The sequence below is a fragment of the Phoenix dactylifera genome, chromosome 12 (genome assembly GCF_051530095.1).
Source record: "Phoenix dactylifera cultivar Ajwa chromosome 12, Ajwa_hap1_PhDact_Kaust_v1.1, whole genome shotgun sequence".
In the NCBI taxonomy this organism is placed as follows: domain Eukaryota; kingdom Viridiplantae; phylum Streptophyta; class Magnoliopsida; order Arecales; family Arecaceae; genus Phoenix; species Phoenix dactylifera.
Genome location: NC_143201.1, coordinates 3,391,786 through 3,414,679, shown reverse-complemented (window position 1 = coordinate 3,414,679; position 22,894 = coordinate 3,391,786). Strand labels below are relative to the sequence as shown.

Sequence of the window (22,894 nt, the reverse complement as noted above, 5' to 3'; positions counted from 1 at the left end):
AGTCATAATAACCATACTAAATATTTAAATTAAAAAAAGAAATACTTAGTTTTCTTTGAATCTCTTTGATAAGTTGACCGTTGGTTTGATACAGATGGAGGTCAGATCCAATTTATTCCTTGCAATCAAGGTACACAAATATATTCTTCTAAAAGCAGCCATTGATGGATGACTGGATGGTCGGCATTGTAATCATGTCATGGATGTGATATAAATTAGCAGTTACTGTGCTTTGATAGCACATCTATCGTCCAATTAATACAGAGTTGTGTGTAATATTTGAAATTTTATGATATCTTACTACTATTTTAGTGCCAGGTTGGGTTTTCTTTGAGTCTGTTAAATAGTATGGACTATGGCTTGGATGGTTGGCATTGTAATCATCTCATGGATGCAATAGAAATTGACAGTCTACTGTGTTATGATAGCACATCAACCTCCAATTTGATTTGAAATCTTATGATGTCTCGCTACCATTTTACTGCTGGGTTAGGTTTTTCTTGTATCTGTTAAATAGTATGTTGTGGGTGTAATATACCTTTGAAATTTGGACCATGAGTTAAAAAAAAAGAATCTGAAGATGCACCAGGTTTAAGATTTTTAAAAAAATCTGATGGATACTTATACATCTTCCAGGTTTAATATTTGAAGAAACAATTCTTAAATTTGTTTATTACTATTAGGATGCTTTTTAGTTGCATTTATAATAAGCATTTATTGAAAATTATTTAAAGCATTCTAAGTTGTTCAGGGAATGGTCCTGTATGCTCTCATTTGAAATGTCCCTAATATGTTAATGTCTAGTTGTAAAGTAGCCTTTGGAAAATCTCAAAATAACCTTTCTCAGTTTGAAATGTAATCAGTGATGTACTAAATTTAATCAGAGATCTATAGGGATTTTAGCTCTTGCTATGTTGATGGATGATGATGCTTCTTTGAGGTGGAGAGCTACTGACTAGAACATTGCATCATTTGCATTACTATATATTTGATGTCTGATGCCATGGGAAAAATTCAACTAGTTAATATTCTCTTGTCAGATTGAGGATGGAAAATTGGTATCTTTGGGGGTTTGGAATTTTTGAGGACACAAGTGCTCTGATGCCATGGGAAAAATTCAACTAGTTAATATTCTCTTGTCAGGTTGAGGATGGAGAATTGGTATCTTTTGGGGTTTGGGATTTTTAAGGACACAAGTGCTAATCCTCCAATGCAGTTTTATATTATTTTTATGCATCGATTCCATCCACTGGGGACTCTTTTGAGGAAAAAAGTGATCTGCAGATACTATTTTGTTGATTGGTATAGGGTTTGTAGAAGCAGAAGATTAAGACATGTTCTTGCTATTGGAAATGGGACAAGAATGATGTATCCATTTATTTTTTATATAATATCTTGAGAAAATTTTGGAAACTGATGAACTTTTGCGCAATTATTGGAAACTCCAACTGAGAGAATGTGATACACCGCAGTTCAAATAAACATGGTTCAGAATCTGGTGGTTTATCCTACATCTGAAAACGTGGGTCCTTTGGAAGAAGCAAAAATATGTAAAGACACATATTTGTTTGCGTGGTCCTATCATTATTAAGTGATGACATATTTAACTTCTCAGCTGAGGAGAGTGTCTTAGATGAGAGGTGTAAAGCTATTTTGTCATTTTGTGTTGAATACCAGACTTTATGTTCTTAGCAATTTGTACGGGTAAAGTTTGTACTTTTTTGCTCCTTTTATGCCACCCTTTTGTTTGTTAGTCTCTGAGGCCCCTGCTTGCTTCTACCCCACGGCTGGGCAGTTGCCCTTTTCATGTTGCATAAGATATTGTCCTTGATATGCTTTTCTTTGTTACTAATATAACACTTCCCCTTATCTGCATTCCCTCAAGAAATCAAGATTTGTTGTCTAGCTGATACAATTCCATGTTTTTAGACTTTTTATTAAGTATTCATGTCAGAAGTCTTAGTTTGTTATCTTGAATTAGTATAAATACAAAAACCAGTTGACCAGATATTTAAGGATATATTTTTGAAGTTCCTAACTGAATGAGCATTCATCCTTTTGTTTTAGTGCCCTGAACCACCAATAGTTGATGTCTTGAGGTAATCATATTGATCTTTATCTATGTTTTCCGACCAATTGATGCTTGAACAATTGAATTTGTTTGATAACCAGTTTATTTGGTCATGGAAAAGTGTATTGCTTTCAGTTTTTTCTCAAATATGATATGGGAGATTGCTTAAAATTCTAGATAATCCACCCTGTTCACCCATTCGTATCAAAGTATCGGTAATTTAGGGGTTTGTCATGATGGAAGTAGAAACCTATGTGATCCTGCAACATTTGTATCCATATTGGCAATTGAAATCTTTTGCAAGTGCTTTCAAATGGGTTGTGTTGATACTCCAAGAAGAGCCCAGAGGCTGGTTGAGGCCTGAATGTGCATTTGGGTTCTGAAATTACCAGCAGATTGGGTAAGGTTCTTATAGTTGTTACAGAAGGTTGTTAATCAGAAATTGAAACAGCCTTTTTGGAAGACAAGAGGACATAGCAACATCCTTTTGCAGAAGGGTTCAGTATCTTGCTGCTATTATTATTCTTTTATCTTCATGTATACCCAAGGATTGAAATGTTATAATGCTTGTGTGGATTGATTACAATATGATGGAGGGAGAGCTAAAATAACCAGATGTTAATATTTTTTCATATAAAATAATAGATGTTTGTTTATCGATGTTTTCTCAGCTGAATAAAAAAGAGAAATTCCTGTTACAGAAGATGGCGAGAAATGTTAGTAGTTTTTCTCATTATATCATTATTTTTTTCCTTTTGTAGAACAAAACTCAGTTTTACCAGATGGAGTGCAGACTGGAAGACTGCTACCTCGTTGTACGAGCAAGCTGGTCAGCTACTAATATTTGTTTCTTTCTTCCATACACAATCTACGCTCCTGTCTCTTACATATTAATTCTTTTATCTGTGTTAAAGCTATTGCCTACGGGTTCAGGAAAGACAATGAGAAAGCAAAAGCAGCATTTGAGAAGGCTTCCAAAGGACAAGAAATTATTTCATCGTATCCTCCCTTGCTATGATTACATCATATTCTCCTTAACTTTTCATTATTCATACTTGCCATTTGTATGTTCTGCAAGAGATGGCAACTGTACCCTTGACAATCTTGATAGGCCTTGGGATGCTGCCAAGCATATGGAGTCCGCTGCAGCTCTGGCGAAGGAACTTGGCCACTGGAATGAAGTTTCTGATCACTACAGAAGGGCATCTGAATTATATATTGAATGTGGAAGATCACAGCCTGCTTCAGATGCCCTTGCAAAGGCTGCTAGGTAGAGAGAAGCATTCTGGCATTTCTGTGTTGCCAAATTAATCAAGTAGCTGGAATGTATTTAAGGGGCTAAAGTTTTGTTTATGTCATTGTATGCTCAGTGCTTTGGAAGAAGTGGTCCCTGATGAAGCTGTTCGGTTGTATACTGATGCTTGTGTAATTTTAGAAGAGGATGGAAAGGAGCATATGGCTTTTGATTTATATCGTGCTGTGACGAGTATTCATGTTAAACTTGAAAGGTAAGAATATTCACATATTGACATCATGCTGAATTATGTGAATCTGGAAGCTTTCTTGATACATGTTTTTCTTGAACATTGTGTGCTTGAACAAATATTTCCTTCACAAGTTTGTCCTAGTGTGTCAGCATGTAACCTGTCATTGGTATCGAATGGTAAATCATAGCACATACACAGAAAACTTATCCCAGTTGTGGTTCTCTCCATTTATTTCTGCATTTTGCTGTTATTTTGAGTGGGAGTTTGTGCCTTTTTCTTCCCATCCATGTAGAAGACATAGCATTAGATCATTTTTGTAGACTGTGTTACATATATTTGAGTTGTGAAGGATTCTGTGCAGTTACTTGCTAAGATTTTTACATTAGGTCATTATCTATATAACAGCCAGTCTTTTTTTAGGTATGGACCATTTTGTTAATTATCGTACCCTCTGTTGCAATCATTAACTAGGGTACTGCCTGTCTGCGCTGTAGGGTACGCAATGTGCCAGTAAGGTACAACAAGGGATGAGGGTGCCATCAAGTGCAGTTGATAAATTCATTGGGGTCGGCACCAATGACCTCGGTTTTCATGTCCTTCCCTCACCTGATTCAACTGTGTTTGCTGTCCTAGTTCTTAGAAAAGATACAAGCATGGGACAGGGTAAGACATTCCTGTAGCATGAGTGCTGGCACAGACTGATAGGAACTGGCATAGGCTCATTATGTTTTCCATAAGCACGGCAATTGAATGGCATGGGAATGTGTTCTGATACTTTAAACCGTAATCAAAATCCACATTTCAGAAAGTGAACCATGAAAAATTTCCGCTGTCTTTTGACGTCAATCTGCATGCCCTCTTCAAATGATCTTCGAAAGTCTAGTTCATGCAACAGTAGAATGACTATCATTCATAAGCTTTGTTTATATGGTCATTGTTCATTTCTATCACTGAGTATTCACTTCACATGATATCCGTGTCTTTTTTCCAGAAATATTATGATCATTTTGCGGTTATATAATGAGCTTCCTGAAATTATTTGACAAGCAAGCATAATCTGTAGGCAGATCATGTCACCTGTAAACAGAACTTCAATAGCTTGAAAAGAGAAATACATGTAAAAGATCTTGCACTTCTTAATAAAATTCACCAATTACATAAAAGAAAGAAGTGAAATTATATGAAAACAAAACATATAATTAAATCCATAGCAAGACTGATTTAAAGGCACTATAACTCTTGGAAGAAAATTTTCCTCTCAATCTTAAGAACAAGCATCTGTTCCATTAATTTGAATTTGGCATAATCTAATGCAAAAATAGTAGTATAACTTGTGTTTTATTTGCTTAAACCTATTTGTTATTTGAAAAAGTCATTAGAATATACAGCAAGGGAGTTTATTAATTTTAATGTCATCAACTTGGCACTTTCTTTGATTATAAATTTGAGAATACTTGGGAAATATTTAGTAAGTTTTGTTACCAGGCCTGTCACTTTTGATCAAAATTTTGCATGCTAAATATCAAGTTCCAGTAGTATGCACCTTCGGTATACAGGCTTGCCGAAGGTGTTCCAATCCAAGCTTAAGTTGTTCATGATTGTGCCATTTTTGGTAAATACAGGCATCCTATTAGTGTTGCCTATGCTGAAATGTCAAGTTCCAGTATGCACCTTCTAAAGTACATTTTATTGCTTTTTTACTTTTTAGCTGAAAAGTTATTAGTATAACTTTAAAAGCAGAAATTACTCTTGCATAATAATGCTCAATTTAAATGTATGATTTCTGTGCCATTGCACTGAATTATATTGATGCAGCCACTTAATGGGAAATCATTTAGGCTGCATATCAGCATCACAACTGAAACTGATTAGAGTCTTAAATATTTTTAGGTAATATCTGGGGATCATATATATATATATATATATATATATATATATATATATATATATATATATATATATATATATATATATATATATATTGAATTCTAAATTCTTTTGGTTTAGTTGATTTGAAAAGATATATTTTGATCTTTTTCTTTCCCTTCTTTAAAGAGAATTGGGAGAGACTTGAGAAACTCAACATAAACTTTATATATGTATTTTAGGGATCTTTTCTATTAAGTCCTATGTTCCTGTATTCTATAAAAAGGAAACACTAGTAACTGTGAAAATGTCATTTTGAGTTGGAATAACGTTATTATTTGAGGTTTGTTTTTTTCCTACTTATATCTCCTATCCCTTGCTTATATCTTCTTCTTGTCCTCAATCAACTTTTTCCTTGTGCTTTAATTTGATCTATTATGCTATATATATGTTCTCTATTCCCTAAATCCTTATAGTAACATGGGATGCCTCAAATCCTAGAACTCCTGTAATCTCTCCATTTCCTTAATCTTTTGATATGTTAAAATCGGTCCTCCATCAAGTTTAAGGTAGTGGACCATCAAAAACACTTGTGGCCGAATAATGCACTTTAGTAGCTTGTCCCGTTGATTGTACTTTTGCCTATCAGTTGGAGATTGCATCAAGGATTCTTAGCAGCCATATACTGAAACAAATGTTTTATACTTTTGTATTATTTTTGAATATAGAAATTGCTTAATTTTTAAATCATTGAGGTCATCACCTAAATCCAGAAAATCGAAAGTTCAAAACATACAGAAAGCCTCTTTCTTACCACTGGCAAATTTAAAAGATATGCTGGTTATTAATGTAGTAAAGGCACAATAAGAAGGGTTGTTGATGTATGAATGTAGTCTTCTGATGCAATAACAGCCAAAGACTTTGATTTTAAAGACTGAGCTTGGTGGACTGTTGTGTGATCTTCCATATCCATCAAATTGGGTTCCTTTTCGGATTAGCAGTGGCCCTATGGATAGTACAACTTCCTACAAAGAGGTTAAAAGATGCCTGCTGCACTCTGGCCAAGCTGCACAGGTGTCTGATTAATGAAAATATTTATATATAAAGGCCAATGTCTGAGAAAGTATATTGCAAATCTTGAAAAGTTACTTTATATGTCATTTGATCTCTGTCATTCTTTGCAGGTATACAGATGCGGCAACAGTTCTTTTAAGATGGGGTGTAGCTGCTGATAAGTGCAATGCTGTCAACAGTCAGTGCAAGGTGCTTCTTGCATCATATAACTTCCATTTGCATGAATGCAGTTATAAACAGTGAATTTTGATAAACTATTATTCGTTCTTCTGAGAAATGAAAAATATCTGCTGAAGAAATTCCTTATATTTTTAGCAAGGAATTGCATTTTATTTGCGATTATTTGTAATTACATAGCATTTGCCAATTTCTAATGGAAAGTGCTAGCTGGTAAAAAATGTCAGAGCAAATTGCCAATGGCTCAGAAAGCAACCTAATCTTATAGATTCACTGAATTTAACCGTCTGTATCATAACTATTTTACTGTGCGGATTGAGCATGTTTCTATACCTAGATGGGTATTTGTCCTTGTGCCTTAGGGACCATTGCCTTTTTTCTAATAGTCAATTCTGCAATGCTAGATTTCTGTCTTATTATGATTTTTCTAAATAATTATACTTGAAATCGGTAGTGTATGTTCTTATGTTCGCGAATGCAATGAAAATAATTATTTGCCAATTTTGAACATAAATGCAGCAAAAATATTGAACAAAAACTCATGATGGAAATATTTTAAATTTTTAGCATTTTTTTTCCATCTGAAATCTAAATAATATGCCGCAAATTTCAAAATTGTGAAATGTATAAAATATGTTAGCATGTTTTGATAGTTATTTTCAAAGTAGGACTATTCTCGATATAGTAAAACAAATTATACTGCACTTAGATAATGATGCCTCATGCAATTATTGCCCCGGCAAATTATTTTGAACCTTGTTACTTGTCATAACTCTTTTTTTAAGAACTAGGATGAGAGAAATTCTGGCCGAAATTCGGGTGAAGGCAGGATGTGAAAAATCTTTTGTGCCAACCCACAAAGACTTCATCAACTCCACAAGTTGACATCCTCACTTTTGACTTGACTTGGACTTATTTATTGAAATGTTAAATCCATGGATTGAAGTATTGTGATGTACCAGTAAGGTATTGGTACTGGTATTTTCCTAGGTATCATACCATTCTAGACATGTAAGGTATGGGTTTGAAAACCAGAATTGAAAGTTAAAACCTTGTAACAACTGTTCCTATGGCTAAGCTGCATAGAGCATGGGAAGGTGACTTATGCCACTAGGACCCTAGGGGTATCCTGCATTGTGCTTGAGGGGGCGGTCAAGTGGCTGTTAAACACGGCATTCAATAATGGTGGTGCTCACCAAGATATGCTGTACCGGCCCGTACCGGTCGGACCAACCCATACCGAACTGGTACCGGCGCCGACCGGTTAGGTTCGGCCGCAGAAAATTGTTGCGGCCTCACGGGGCCGGAACCGACCGGTACAAGGCCGAACTGGACTCGGTGCGAAACGGCACCGAGTTTGGTTTTCACAGCGCCGCGCACTGTGGCTGTGGCATTAAATGCCAAAGCCGAGCGTGCGCGCGGCGGGCCATCGGTCCGGTACCGGTTCGGCAATTCTTGGTGCTTATCCCCTTGTCCAGGACTGTTGGTGGATCGTGGCCTCTCTACATTCTTTTGATGTGACACATATTTATAGGGAGGCAAACAATGCAGCCGATTGGGTGGCAACTTGTATGGCCGACCACCTTGGAGTTACTCTGTGGGATTCCAACTTTGTTGCTCCTCAACTTTTGGAAATTTTGTCCTCAGACTCTCGTAGATATATTTATACAAGAAATGTATAATATATCCGATCCACTTTAAAAAAAAACTTAAAAACCTTATAGACCTATTGCCAAATTGTAAAACCTCTTGCATGCTTTTAGCATGTCTAGTCATGGAAAAACAAGCATTAGGAATAATTTAATCATGCATGCTGTCGAATTGCATAAACTCAAAAGACCCACATCTCACATTAAAATTGTGCCATCTCATTCATGAGTATTAATGTATTATATGTGAAGCTGGATCAAAAGAATCACATGGTCTAATTCAAGATAATATAGCATTGCTCCATGTGATATTTGGTTTGATAATTATATCATTCATTTTCTTTCTTTTGAGTAGAAGAGTAGGCAATAGGCTACATGGCAGGAGGTGGTGTCCCAAATACCCTTAACCACAGACCGTTGTGAAGGCAGGATTTTAGTTGATGCCTCTAGTATAACAACCAAGAGTATCTAATGACTTGGATAATTCTTGTTATCTAGGACATGATTCTAGCTTGTGCTGGGAAGCAAAATATAGCTCCATAAGATTATGCATCAATGAAACTATAGATTGCATAGGCCATATTTGTCCCTCATTATGGTTATTGAAATTCCAAGACTCAAATCCTTCGGTGCACTATATAGTAAAAATATTTTACATGAAGTTTGGCTCTGGTCCTGGGTCCACTAACAAAGGCCTCATCCGTAAACATATCACAAAATTTTGATGGTGATCGGTGAAAATTCTAGGTTTCTCCTTGTTGAATGTCAATAAAACAGCCATAGATTTTGTGGTCACCTATTTGTTCCTTGTCACCATTGAGTGGTAATACTAGTCCTCCACTGCCTTCACCATGATCCTACAAACCTTCTTGCTATTGCAACCCGCTTTGATTCTCCTACACATCATGAAAACCATTGTGCATAACCATCATTTCATCCATCTCTTTACTTCATCCATCTCTTTCCTACCACATTCTCACCATCTCAACAATGATCTTATTCTTAATATCATCCTCTTGAACAAAAATAGGTGGTCCTAGCAACCTCTTTGACCGAAAGTGGCCAGGAAAATATTTCAATTCAGGGACTATGTTTAACTTACGGTTGGGATTTGAATTTAAAAGGAGTGTACAGTTACAGATCGTGAGAGGGGAGATAGGGGTGGCACTGTTGAGAGGTGTTGTTATTCTTAGTTCTTGGGAATAGAGAATGACATCACAACAAGAATAAGAGATTCATGATGGTAAGATGATCGTGGAAGAAGATGAAAATCAGGAGAAAGAAGCCTCCCCAGTTCATATGAGATGTTGAGGCACGTACAGAGCATGGATGAAGCCTTCATTTTTATATTTTGTCAGTTTCCCCATCACAGGAGCGGGACATTCACATGTTAATTAAAAATTTAATTCCTACTAGGTGTGAGAAGCATGGTCTTTTCTTCCCTTTTGTGCATTTTTATTACTTTGTGAAAGTTACTTGTGATCTTTTTAAAGTTTTACTTTAGCAAGAGAAGGTGGAAGGTGTGTCAGCTGAATTTGGGAGTTAGGGAGTTCCTTGAGAAACTCACATGGCAAGAAGATTGGAGGGTAGGATTGGCTGAGTGGAGAACCCCTCTAGTTTTGGTGTATTTTGGACTTCTTTCAGAATCCAATAAAAGATTATAGTTATCCTTAGGTTAGCTTTGTCCTTGAGAATCCCACTTGGGCAAGGAGATTAGAGAGGAGAATTGGCTGAGCAGGGATTCTTTGGTCTATTTTAGGAATACAATGAAGGAATGTAGTTTTCACTTGGAAGACATATTGGCACTTTTATATTAGTTTAGGGATATGAAATTAGTCCATCTCTCCCCCCTCCCCCTTTTTTTGGCTAGAAAGGGCATAACCCTAAGTAGTTTTCCTGAACTTCTCTGAGCACTAAAATCGAACTATAACCAGAGCTGCTAACTCACATAGTGGAGTAGGAAAGCTAGGACTCTAAACTCTGAAAACAGTATCAAAATGTCCATGTTTCAAGAACCAATAAGGAGCCTAATTGGCATCATGTTACACGTGAAATATCAATAAAATCAAAGGACTGCAATAATAAGCAAGCATCATGAAGAAGAGGCGGCTCTGGCTATGACCATCAGCTTGACAGTAGAGTTTGAGGGCATTTATTACCGCCATGGAATAGGATATGGATGTATTTGATTCATAGGATTAGAGAGAGTCTTATAAATAGGTATTTTTCTTGTTGTTTCAATAAAATGGTATCTTTTTGTTTATTCAGCATTGATGTTATCAAAAATGGCTGCTTAAGTGGTCCCTTTGATCGGTGTACCGCTTGGCTTCAGTCTTGCCAAAGGCACATCTATGACATGCTTAGGTGCAAGGAGCAGGAGAAACCCAACTCAAGCACCTGGCCTAGCTCCAGGCGAAGCCCATTTGCTTAGGTGCAAAATGGTGTGCCTTTTTTGTGCTTTGAGAAAAGTCCAGGCATAGAAAAAGCATGCCTCATCATTTTTGAATCTCAGTCACTTGACTGCTCGGCCGCTTAATCATGTTGATCAGCCAAAAGGGGAAAGTTAAAGAAGGGGGAGGGTGGATTAGGGATCTGAAGCCCTGATTGAGAGGACTCTATGTCCTCCATCAATGGATCTACGGCTCCAACTAGTTTTTCCATTGTCTAGTAAGTCCTCTCCCCTCCTCCTCCTTTGCTGCTCGCTGCCAATGATACTGCTGCTGTTGGTGCTCCTTCTCCTGCTCCTCTTCTTTTCATCTCTCTTCCTCCTTTGCTGCTGCCCTGCTGCCGGTAGTCCTCCTGCGCCTTTTCTCTCTTCCTTTCTTCTCTCTTCCTTTTCTCCTCCTCCTCCTCCTCGTCCTCTTCCTACTCTGCAACCATGCTGCTGGTGCTGCTGTTAGTGCTCCTCCTCCTCCTTTTCTTCACTTTCTTCTTTATCTTCTGTTTTTCATCTTCTCTGCTGCTAGTCCTCTTCTTATGCTCTTTTCCCCTGTCTACTTCTTGGCAGTTGCTGATATGATATGGCAAACAGGGGACCCCATCCCTTTCTTCTTCCAAACAGAGGATTCAGTCCATTCTTACATGCCATGACCTTCTTACGGGTATGAATTTGAAGTCTAATTCTTCTACTATGTGCATTTATGTTTATAAATTGATGTCATGGCAAACAGGGGAGCTGGTCCCTTTCTTCTTCCAAACAGAGGATTCAGTCCCTTCTTATGTGCCATGACCTTCTTATGTGTATGAAGTCTAATTCTTCTACTGTTTGTATTTATGTTTATAAATTGATATTTCATAGTTAAATATGTTAATTATCATTTACCATTATTAGTTATGTGTACATTTATATTTTTACTTCACTTTATCAGGGCTCTTGCCTTGGGCCTAGGCTCTAAGAGACCTTAGCAAATTAGTGCGCCTTGAGCCTTTGACAACTTTGCTTGGCCCCTTGAGCAATACCTGCTTAAGTGCTAAGTGTCCGTTTAGTTTAAGTGGCCGTCTTATCTGCTTAAAAGCTCAAATCACAATCTAGTGAATGAACTAAAATGCTTGGTGTCCATTGCTGAACATGTTTTATTACTATTGTTTTTATCAAAATACAGCATCTAGTATTCTAGCTGAAATGATATGGATATTAGGTTAGCTTTCATCTATTTCTGCTTGAAACTTTGGAAGCAACTAAGATGTATCTTGATAGATTGAATGCAATAATATCTAAATTAAGAAGAGAGGAAAGTAATATTTTATCCTATATCTATGAACCTTGGCCTTCTTCTCATGGTAAGCAACCATTCATCACCTGATCAATGAAAACATTTGCTGCCAATTGGTCTTATATCCTGTATGCAACTACCTTAACCTTTTCTACCCTCCAATTAGTCAACTATATCATGTGCATCCTTACCCTCCCTCTCTTCATTTCTCTTTCTTGTAAATCCGCATTTCAACTTCAAGTTCGTTTTTTTTAGTTGTTTGAGGATCAATAATCCATCCAAACCACGGTCCCAATATTGTCACTAATATATGTTGTACCTTCAAGTACATGACATCTTTATTGATAATAAGAGATGAGGTATAATTGGATATCTTCAAGTAGGTGTGTTGAATAATAACTGATCACAAAGTCTTTTAGGTGGTTGGTTGGAATAATGATTAACTATATATGTTGTGTTGTCCTGGAAGGTTTAGAAATTTCTACAATAAGTCATGTTTATTAATATCTGAATACTGGAATTGTTTTATGTAAACATTGCCCACTTTGTCCACTGATCTTGACTTCTTGTTCGAATTTTATGTTTTTAATTTTTGATAATTTCGATTGGTTGTCTTTATGTAGGCTTATCTGAGTGCTATCATAGTTTACCTTTATGCACATGATTTCCAGCAAGCTCAGAAGTGTTACAATGATTGTTCCCAGTGAGTTTCTAATGTAAATGCCTTTTATCAGTTTTTGTTTCTTTTTCTATTTTATGTTACCACTCATTGATTGTTCATTGTTGTATTTGTAAGTTTTTGCATCACTGAAACTGAATCTTAACTGAGACATCTTTTCAGAATTGAAACATTTCTTAATAGCGATCAGAACCGTTGTGCTAGCAAACTGTTATCTGCTTATGAGGAAGGTGACACTGAAGAAATCAAACGTGTTGCTAAGTCAAGCACCATTTCAAATCTTGATCATGTGGTAATTTTTCTTAGTCATTTTCTAATACTAACACTATTTGATTACCAACATTAGCTTGTCATCAGACAAAAGCATAGTAGATCTTATGGTAATTGTATGATATGTGCTGTTTATCATGAAATGCTTTTAGCCTTTTAATCAACATCAGGACATATTTATGCTGATATGCAAGCAGAATCTTTAGTATACTGGTAGTCATAAACTGTCCCCTGATTCATGTAAAAGATCACTTCATAATGTCATATGGCTAAGATTTCCTATCTTAGAATTCATCATTCGTCTATTTCCTAGTGTTTTAACACAAGCAGTTAGAGCCTTATAGGAGAAGGACATGGATACCTACAGGTATTATCCCAATTTGTAGTATGTACTGTAGGAAGAGTAGGGGAAGACCTAAAGTAACATGGAGAAATTGTGCAGAAGGATATGAAAAACTTCGAAATAACATCGAGGGAAATCCAAAATAGGATTTCTTGATGGATGAGTACTTATAACACTTACACCAAATATTGGGACAAGGCTTGATTGTTATGGTTATCGTTATTAACATGGCAATGGTGTGATCAGTTGTAGAAGACATGTGCAGATGCATAAATTTCTTTAAACAACTACAACTTTGGATACTTCTTTTTATCACTTTTCTGAAAAAATAAAAAAAATACAACTAAGTTACTGGCTATCTGTATGAGAATTTGAGTAAATCATGAAAGATTTCTACTCATTATCAGACCTCTAAACAAACTATTTTCTTAAGTTAGGGAGAAATCCTTTCAGATGTAGATGATCCATGTTGATGACTGAGATGTGGAGGAACTATAGTATTTCCTGGTAGAAACATTTGGTGATGTACATCTGAAAGTTAGTCTCATCAAGTTTGTTGGGTCCTACCATAGACCTCATTTTTAAGAGAACAAAAAAAATTGGCATAGCAAAATGGTTGTTATCTGTATTATGAAGAACATAGCATGCCAATCATATTCAAGCTACTTTCAACCTCTTGCATGCATCTTTTATGATGCTCTGGTTCATGTTGGGATTTGGAAAAAAGAACATCTGTTCAATGAAACCATGTACAGGATAAAATTTTTCTGTATATCAATGAGTCAGTCTATGAAGGGTTAGTGTACAGAATTTTTCTCCCAACCTCTTGTATGGTAGATATTGACTTTATCATTGATAGATGTCCTATGAAGTGGATGATATGTTTCACACTGAATATTTCTCTTGACATAGTAAAAGTGAGTTACCAGCTTCCTATAGCTGGCCTCCTAGATTTGTTCATATTAAGTACATTTGTAGGATTCTTTCTTCGGGCGGTTCTTTTGGTGTTGGTATATTTAGCAGGCCATTATAAGCATTAGCTTTGGCAGCATTTTCTGTTTCCTCAGTTCTAGGTTCTAATTTGTTATTCGTTAGATCTCTCTGATGTCTTCTGAATGCTCCATGCCTGCCAATGAGCAACCACCAAATATGCACAGTAAGCCCTTTTTACTGAATCTGTTTTGTCAAATTTTTCTCATCATGATGAAAAATTCTGTTAGTTTAAAAGTGTCACAGAATGGTGGAAATCCCCATTTAATGATCTACTCAATCACTTTCTGTAACTGACGCTTTATTTTAGAAAACATATTTTGAGAGTGAAGAAATTTAGTCAACCTCATTAGTTTGGATAATGTGCACAAGAAACTTGACCATATCTTTATGCACATTCAATAGTGGAGATCTCAAAGAAAGGTGTTTGCTGGACAAGAGACAGAAGCACCTCTTTGAATATGGAGATGTAAACAAAATGCAAGGACAACCATTTTTAGATAATCCAAGAAAGATCTGGAGATGCTAATAAAATTGAGGGATACTTTTAACCCTATGCATGAGAGATGATCACTTTTTGGAATGGTTTTTAGCTTGGCATGTAGCTTAGCATGAAACTTCCAAGCATTTGGATGTTATCCTCTCATTTGGATGAAAACCATGGAGGACCATGAAGGTGGTAGTAATAGAATAGGATCATCTGGAAAGTATGTTTATTTGTTTATGAGCTACTAACAAAGCATCTTCAACTTAAAAATATGAATGAGACATGCATGTGTAGTCCCATCCTCCTCTGAAGCTTTTTCCTAGCTGCGTTTTTCTGACCACGTCAGGGATGCTCCAGGGTTTTCAACCTCCTTGTGATAATGGAATTCTTGTGCTCACTGGATGTATTTTTTCTTTTCCCACAAAAACGGATATCTTGGTGGAATCCTTATCCCACCATGCATTTGTAATGTGTAATGTAGGCAAATGATGATAATCTTCTTTTACATTAGGAGAAGCTTGATATTTTGAACATTTGGGGCTTTTCTTGGATCTTGGTTACCTTCTTGAATCTTTGTGAATTGATGTATAAATATTTTGATATGGTGGTGGTGTCAGTACTTATTTTGGTAAGACACTAATTTAGCTCCAAAAGCCACCTTGAGGCATATGTAGAGCAGAATAGGATGTTTTTGATGATAGAACCCTACCTATCAGAGACTTATTGGTAAGATTAATAATGAAAGAGCTTCATTTTGCTATGGCATGAGGATGATGTAAATGTCCTTTGCAGTTTGCACTGAAATGGTAGATTGAGGACTATCAACCATGTGACCTACAAAGCTAGATTTATGGTCACCCTTGGTGGTTGCTCCTTGGGGTACCTGATCTCATGTGACAAAGGTGGCCTTCAATGTGGATGAAACATTTCGGAAGCAAGGGCCGTGATGTCATGTTGAGATACAACCACAGCGTAAAATATAGTGCACATGCATTATGTCCATGTTACAGGAAGACTTCCTGAGGCAGAAAGCCATGGAAAGTATGTGGCTAGGTCCATACTAGGTAATAGGGTATAGTATGCGTTTTACAACTATACGAGAGAAACTTCTGCAATAGGTGCAAGCATTGCTAGAGAAGGCATGCAGAGTGATGGTTTGTTCTTATGCCCCTTTGTGCATTGAGCCATACAATGGAAAAGAGATAAAAGGAAAGAGGGACAAAGAAATTGTAGAATTGCTTGTACAGGTCACTTTTTGTTTTCATCACTGTGGTGACTATTAATTTGATCAACTAGCTTGTTCCCAGCATCTATTTCCGAGGCACGATTATAATTTATACTGAAAATCATCTTTGTATTGGGGCCTCCTTTCTGGTGAATTTGCTGTCCAGATGCAGATTAATAAAGCACAGATACTTAGGTCCCATTGATGTAAATGACATCTATAAGCTTAGAAGATCCGTGTGGATTTTCATGGTAAAACTCCGACTACGAATGTCAGGAAGTTCATTTGAGATGCTAAAATGACATCAGAAACGAGATGCTAAAATGACAGGGATATTGAGTGGAATTTTCTTTGCCTGCACTCAGACATTCTTGCCACACTTTTCTGCCAGATTCTTCTCTGATTTCAATTAGGTTTTAATTAGCTTATTTATATATGAGATGATGCAAAAGATCTGTTTTTTTCTCCCTCATCTGCTCTTTGACTAATGCAATTGCAGTCATTGCCAGCATATATGTACAACACATTGCATAGAAGAGCTGCATGATGACCTCCCCACTGTATAAGTGAAGAAGTAGATTAGATGCTTCAAATAGTTGGCAATGAGAATTTAGCAGAAGAACCATGTGCAGGTGCTTCTGTATTCGCCCCTAAACCTACCTCGCTGTGAGTTATGTGGGTGAGAGTGTGAGATACTGGGCTGAAGCCGGCAACCCCAGCCGACTTCAGCCCAACACCCCTTTTGGAAGGGGCGGAACAGGGGATCGCAGACGCGATCCCCTCCGACTTCTTCGGGCACGAGGACGTTGCTGCACCGTGGCGGCACCGCGGAGGGTCCGCGTCCACCCCGCGGCCGCAAGAGCGGCCGTTGATCTCGCTCCACCGCCGTGAAAATCGCGGCGGGGAGCCGTTGAAATGGGGCAATAAAACCCCCATCTTCCTCTTCGTAAGAGCACCTCCGAGCCCTCCTCCCTCTCATCCGTCTCCTCCGCTTCCTCTCCCTTCTTCCTCTCCTCCCTCTCCTCCCCCGGCTCTTGCCTCTCGAGTGGTCGGTGCCGCCCGATCGCCGTCCGAATCCCCTCCGCAAGCCTTCCCCTGTTTTGGAGATTTGCTTCCTCTCGGTTCCAAGTGCCGCCGCCGCCGCTTGACTGCCGGATCGAGCCACCGGCAGCCGAGATCTTCCTCCCACCGCCTCTGCCACCGTCGGTAAGCCCTCTCTTGCCTTGATTCCATGCCAAATAACATGTTTTCCTCCTTTGCATCGGCCCACACCGAGACCATTCTCGGTTCTTCCTCAACGCCGGCCGCCGCAGCAGCCACCGGCTGCCACCGTGGCCGGCTGACCGTCGACTGGACGACGGCCTCCGACCACCCAGGCCGGCCACCCCGCCGATCCTCTCTCTCTTCCATCTCTCCTTCTTCCCCTGTTCGTGGGGGGGGTTTGGGGAAGGAAGAGAACCCATTGTGGGCCGTGGGCACTCTGTTGGGCCGTTGGGCCCAGTCCCCTGCAGGCCCAACTTGGGCCCAGTCCCTTGCATGCCCAACTTGGGCCCAGTCCAGTCCTATTTTATTGCATAAATGAACCAATTAGAAGCCAACCTTGGGGGCCCTATTTAGCCGAGTCTATGCGGGCCCATTGGGCCGTGTCCGATATGGGCCCCATCAGGCCGTGTCCATTATGGGCCAACTCTGGGCCCTGTTGGGCCGTGTCCAATAGTATTATTTTTGGATTTTGCTTAATTTTGAAATTAACAAGGAATTAATTAAATTTAAACAGGTGAACCTGATCCGTTTATCTGAAGCAGGGGTTAAGCGAGAAGAGGTAAGTGACTTAATACTTCAAGTGTGATTTTCAAATAAATATATTAAATTCTGAAATATGTTTTGTATTTAGTAAAATGGGTCTGGCATGTTAAATTTCATTTGAAAATTATGCTCTGAAATCCGTAAACTATGACTGAAAAATTTATGAAATCTGTTTTTATATATATATATTCTCAGCATGGCTATGATCTGTTCTGTTCTGTTCTGGCCCCGCCAATGGGGATTATACGTTGGACCTGTCGACTTGTAATCTGTGAGAAACCGGTTTCGACACCGCGCCACCGGTGATTAGAATAGTGGTTTCTGGACACCGTTTCCACAAATAGTGGTTTCTGGCACTCTGTGCAACCCATGCCACTGGGTTACGTGGCCGTAGCCTATTATGTTGAGATTCTGGTATAAGAGTTTTTGGAAAAATGATAATAAGTTTTGAAAACAACAAAACGATGTTATTTATGATTTATTCCAGACATTATCCTGTATTTTGATCTGATATGCTCTGACCCCACTCTGGGGTATTTTGTTGCTTACTGGGCTAGTGTAGCTCATTATTTTATTTTCTCTATTTTTCAGATCCAGAGGCTTGATCGCACGGGATTGGGGAGTGCGTTAGATTTTCCGACGATTCCTTCAGTTATTAGTCCTTTAGTTAGATTGATTAAAGTATTTGACTTACGTAAGCATTTGTTATTTGAAATTTTGTAAAACCGCTTTTGAACAATTTAAATAATTATGCCAGTTTTGAGCATCTGTATTCGCTCCGATATGTTCCGATGCCTTGCACGCCTGCGCGGCCCGCCGTGCGGGCGTGCGGCGTCTGCCGCGCCTCGGGCTCGGGGCGTGACAGAGAGTGAAGCCTGACTTGGGTGAAATTTCAACCAAAATGATTGGCCAATTGAGTGAACATGATAATTCTTCACATAGATTCTGCTCTTTCTAAGATGTTCCTGGGTGAAGATTTGTCAAATCAATCTTCATAGAAAGATTCCTGGAAGAGGTTGATTGGATGACTTTGTCATGGCATATCCTTTCCAGCTTCCAAGCTAATTGATTAGTGAATATCATGGTTAGAATGATGAGGAGTGGCCCCATTGGTCCATTTAGACCAGCAAGTAGCGCTTCTTTCCTTGGACAAGAGCTGGATATTTCTGTCATCCAAGCATGAAAGGAGGGAGGGAGGAGGGGAGAACCCAATATGCAAGTCTGAACTTGGATGATTACAGGATCTTGGTTTAATACCTCTTAAGTTACTTTTGTTAACGGTTGTTTGTATGCCTAAATTTTATTCCATTTCCCGCTGAGCTTGTAGTGGAGTTCAGTGTATATGTCTTTGTTGACATATGTGTGATTTTATTTTGCCCGACAGTCGATGATATCTACATTAGAGTTGATTTATCATTTTCTGTGATTTCAACTCTGATTTTTAGCTCGAGGAATTCTGTTTCAATGCTTGCAGATAATCAGGCTTGCGAGGAAATTGCCAACAGGGGATTTGAAGGAGCTGAAGGGAGAAGAGGCCAAGGAAGAAGAACCTCTAGATGAGAATGACCTCACTTGACCGATCTTAATTGGTTTGAGAAGTGCAAATCAAAATCGAAGGAAGAATCCTTCGGTGCACAAAGTGTTTTTGTGGAGTTGTTGTTGAGGCCCAGTGGTGATACACATGTAAAAGCAGTTGCTTACCAATCTGACAGCCTGTCATGTAAAATTTACACTCCTTAAGTCTGCTATTGGACATTGCTGTTGTAACTTTAAAATCAATATCACATGAGCTTGTAAAGGTCATGATTTGAAGTGGTTGTGTTGCGTCTCTTCCTTTGATGTGTTTGCTAGGTGTTACTAATGCCAACAACAAGGCTCTTTAATGCAGACCATTTTCCAAGTAGAAGACTCCCTTGAGAGTTGTTCCAGATGCGGTATCAGTTTGAGATGTCTGCAAGAAATCGACATATATGATCAAGTAATCATGCAGATATGCCTGGCTACTCAAAATTCCTTTGTTAGATTTGTTTTGGTACTTTGACTGATAACCATGGCATTGCCTTTCTGTCAACGGTATTGTTGTTGTGGCTGTTGGCATTAGCTGTGCTTGTAGAGCATCTGGTGCAGAGTTTCCAAGTCAGAATAGCTTACTCTGTTGTTCCTTTCATACCGTAACAGATCTAATACTATTATCTTTCAGCATATCAAGGGAAAACAAATGTTACATTTTATGTTCCAGCTGCCATCATGAGTCCTATAAGAATGGACTAATCATTAACTTGGGATTTCGAAGTTTAGGGAGAGTCTCCAAGTCAGAATGGATGACTGCTCTGTTATTCCTTTCACGTTAGGTGTCAAATCTAACGCCGTATCTTTCAGAACTTTTGAAGTTTCAGAATACATAATGCAGATAAACCACCTGGAGGGGGCAGGCAAGTCGCATCTGAGATGGATACTAAAGCTAATACCTTCGACTGTCACATGAGCAATATATTTACAGGAATTTGGTTGAGGAAATTACATATCAACATGGTCAAATTCGAAGAAGAGGATTGCAAATTTAGATATCATTTATATGGTCTAAAAGTGTCTATAAATTACAAAATATGTTTGCGAAGTTGTTCTAAATCAGTAGTTTTAATACCATGTTTTGTGCTTTTGGAATTGATTGATGCATCAACGGGTAATTAATGTATACATGCAAGTATACATGCATAAAATTCTCTACTGATACCCTACGTGTGTTATATCTAAGAACCTTATATGTGCATGCATGTATTGGAGCACTTCAATCTTTATAATTCATCTGCTCTTATTTTGCAATTCACACTACAGAAAAATGGATACATTTATGAATGGAAAAAATCCGTCGGCACATGCTGAAAAACCATCGGCCCTAGTCAAAATTGTTGTACCGACAGTTGATGTACTCGTAGGTAGAGATGCCGTAGCTGTAGGTTTTTATCTATGGATTGCTGTCCATTGGTATAAGTTTGTGTCATTTACTTACGGTTTGTTCTTCTGCAGATAAAAGCATTTTCTACAGTTTATTTTCTATAACTAAAAGTTTTACCTACAACTCTAATTCCGTAGCTAAAAACTTTAGCTATGTTCCTTTTTCTCTTTTTTGGTGTTGGCAAAGCTTTCCACACGGTTTATTTCCTTCCATAGGTAAAAATCTTTTAACCGTATTCTTCATATCTTTTACCTACAGATAAAACCGTAGGTATAGATTTTTTTTTTTCTTTTTTAATTCAAGATTTTATCCATTAAACGATTCTCCAGTAAGTAATATGATTTTATCCATTAAAAGATTCAATTATGGATACAAATTTTTGGCGTCCGGATTGACATTAAACATTTGATTGAAACACGAGAACTGAGAGGACACCTTTTGTTCGCTGTCTTATCGGAATGGAGCTTATTCGCGGGGCTCGCACACCGCTATATATATATATATATATGCTTCCTTTCTCTTCCCCCCCGCGTAACAGGATAAGAGAATGCTTCCACCATGAACGCGAGCGACCTCAACATCCTCATTTTCGCAACATCCTTTTTTTTCATATGTTGCTTTCTCGCTTCCAAACGCAATTTAGCCATGAGCGCTACCATAATATCTCTAGAATTCCTATTCTACTTTCTTTTTCAACACCTCCAAAGCCACTGCAAGCTACATAGCTTCAAACATAGCAGGGCTATGATTGATACTTTCACAAAGCAGCCTGAAACTATGGTATTTATACGCACAATAAACACAGGTCTTATTATCATAATTTTATAACGTACTAGCAAGCAACGTAGGTATTACATAGCCATCTCGGACTGCTGAGTGCTGACTACTGGACAGCTAAACTCAGCTTTTATTTCCATAACATTATTACATAATACAGCAGCAAGCAGCAGAGCTTTCACGTACATAGCCTAATAGGGATACAGTCCGCTGACTCCCGGACAGATGATCATTATTACTTACCCAAGTGCAAGGTTATCTAGGCACGACCACCAGTGTTGCTGCCAATATTGACGCTTCCACTGTTATTGCTGTTGTTGCTCCCAGCTGTGTTGTTCCCTGTTGTGATGTTCCCAGTTGTGTTGTTCCCAGTATTGTTTGTGGGAGTTTGCTGTGGCTGAGGTGCAGGATTGTTGGGATTGCACGGGTTGTTTTGCCCCTGAGGGTGGTTGTCCGTCGCCCAGTTGAAAACCCCTCGAGCAACTCCATGAATGACTCCATCCACACCGCTCAAGGGGTTGATCGCGTCAACTACTTTGTGCGCCTTATCGAACTTCTGCTCGATAGTATCTCTTATATAATCCTTGCCCTCCTTGCTCCCCATGGTCTCGAGTGCTTGCTGGTCTCGAGTGCTTCCACTGACGAAGGTGATCAGGGCTATTTATAGGCTCGATGGGAGCGGATTCAAATGGTTCTCAAATCCGTTGTCTACCTCAACGATATTGACTGGTATTGACTTGAGCAATCCGACACTGACTTAAAGCCGCCCACGTTTCAAAGCAAAGCAGAAGTACAGACATCCATTTTAGGAATGAAAAATAAAGAAAGACCTGCAGGTTTGTTAGGCTGGGACTTACCTAATGATACTGACTGAATATTTATTGCTTCGAAATGAATGGAACTGACCGTCATATCCATGCAAACCACGGGTACAGATACATGAAAGGAATGGCAAATAAACAGAGACCAGCAAATATATTTAGGGTTCACGGCATTCGCCCCCAATGATATAGACTAAAATTTACTCCAAAAAAATGACCCTGACTCTCGAATCCACGCAAAAGACATGTACAGACATATAAAATGAATAAAATATATATAAACGAAGACTGGCAAATATATTTAGAGTTCACGGCATTGGCACTATTTAAAAAAAATGACACTGACTCTTCAATCCACACAAAACACATGTACAGAGTACAGACATTTAAAGCAAATAAAATATATATAAACAAAGACCAACAAATATTCGAGGTTCATTGCGTCAAAACCCAATGGCACAGGCTAGCATTTTCCTTGACACTGACACTTAAATCCATGCAAA

The 22,894-nt window shown here is 38.3% G+C and overlaps 1 protein-coding gene across 9 annotated transcripts in view; it reads left to right on the top strand.

Annotated features, from left to right (window-relative positions):
• The window catches only part of LOC103697993 (gamma-soluble NSF attachment protein-like), a 51,395-nt gene that overhangs the window by 1,078 nt on the left and 27,423 nt on the right, over positions 1-22,894 (top strand). Inside the window, exons 2-12 of one of the 9 annotated variants that reach the window (XM_089926494.1) lie at positions 95-130; positions 2,833-2,900; positions 2,986-3,070; positions 3,183-3,341; positions 3,442-3,579; positions 6,609-6,687; positions 12,661-12,740; positions 12,879-13,008; positions 17,809-17,853; positions 18,429-18,531; positions 19,312-19,649. In XM_089926494.1, coding sequence (XP_089782620.1) covers positions 95-130; positions 2,833-2,900; positions 2,986-3,070; positions 3,183-3,341; positions 3,442-3,579; positions 6,609-6,687; positions 12,661-12,740; positions 12,879-13,008; positions 17,809-17,853; positions 18,429-18,531; positions 19,312-19,397 — 1,009 coding nt within the window. In that variant the 3' untranslated portion in view covers positions 19,398-19,649. Of the gene's footprint in view, positions 1-94; positions 131-2,832; positions 2,901-2,985; positions 3,071-3,182; positions 3,342-3,441; positions 3,580-6,608; positions 6,688-12,660; positions 12,741-12,878; positions 13,009-17,808; positions 17,854-18,428; positions 18,532-19,311; positions 19,650-22,894 lie in introns of those variants that run through there. The other 8 variants (XM_089926495.1, XM_089926496.1, XM_089926498.1 and 5 more) reach the window with 8 other exon arrangements.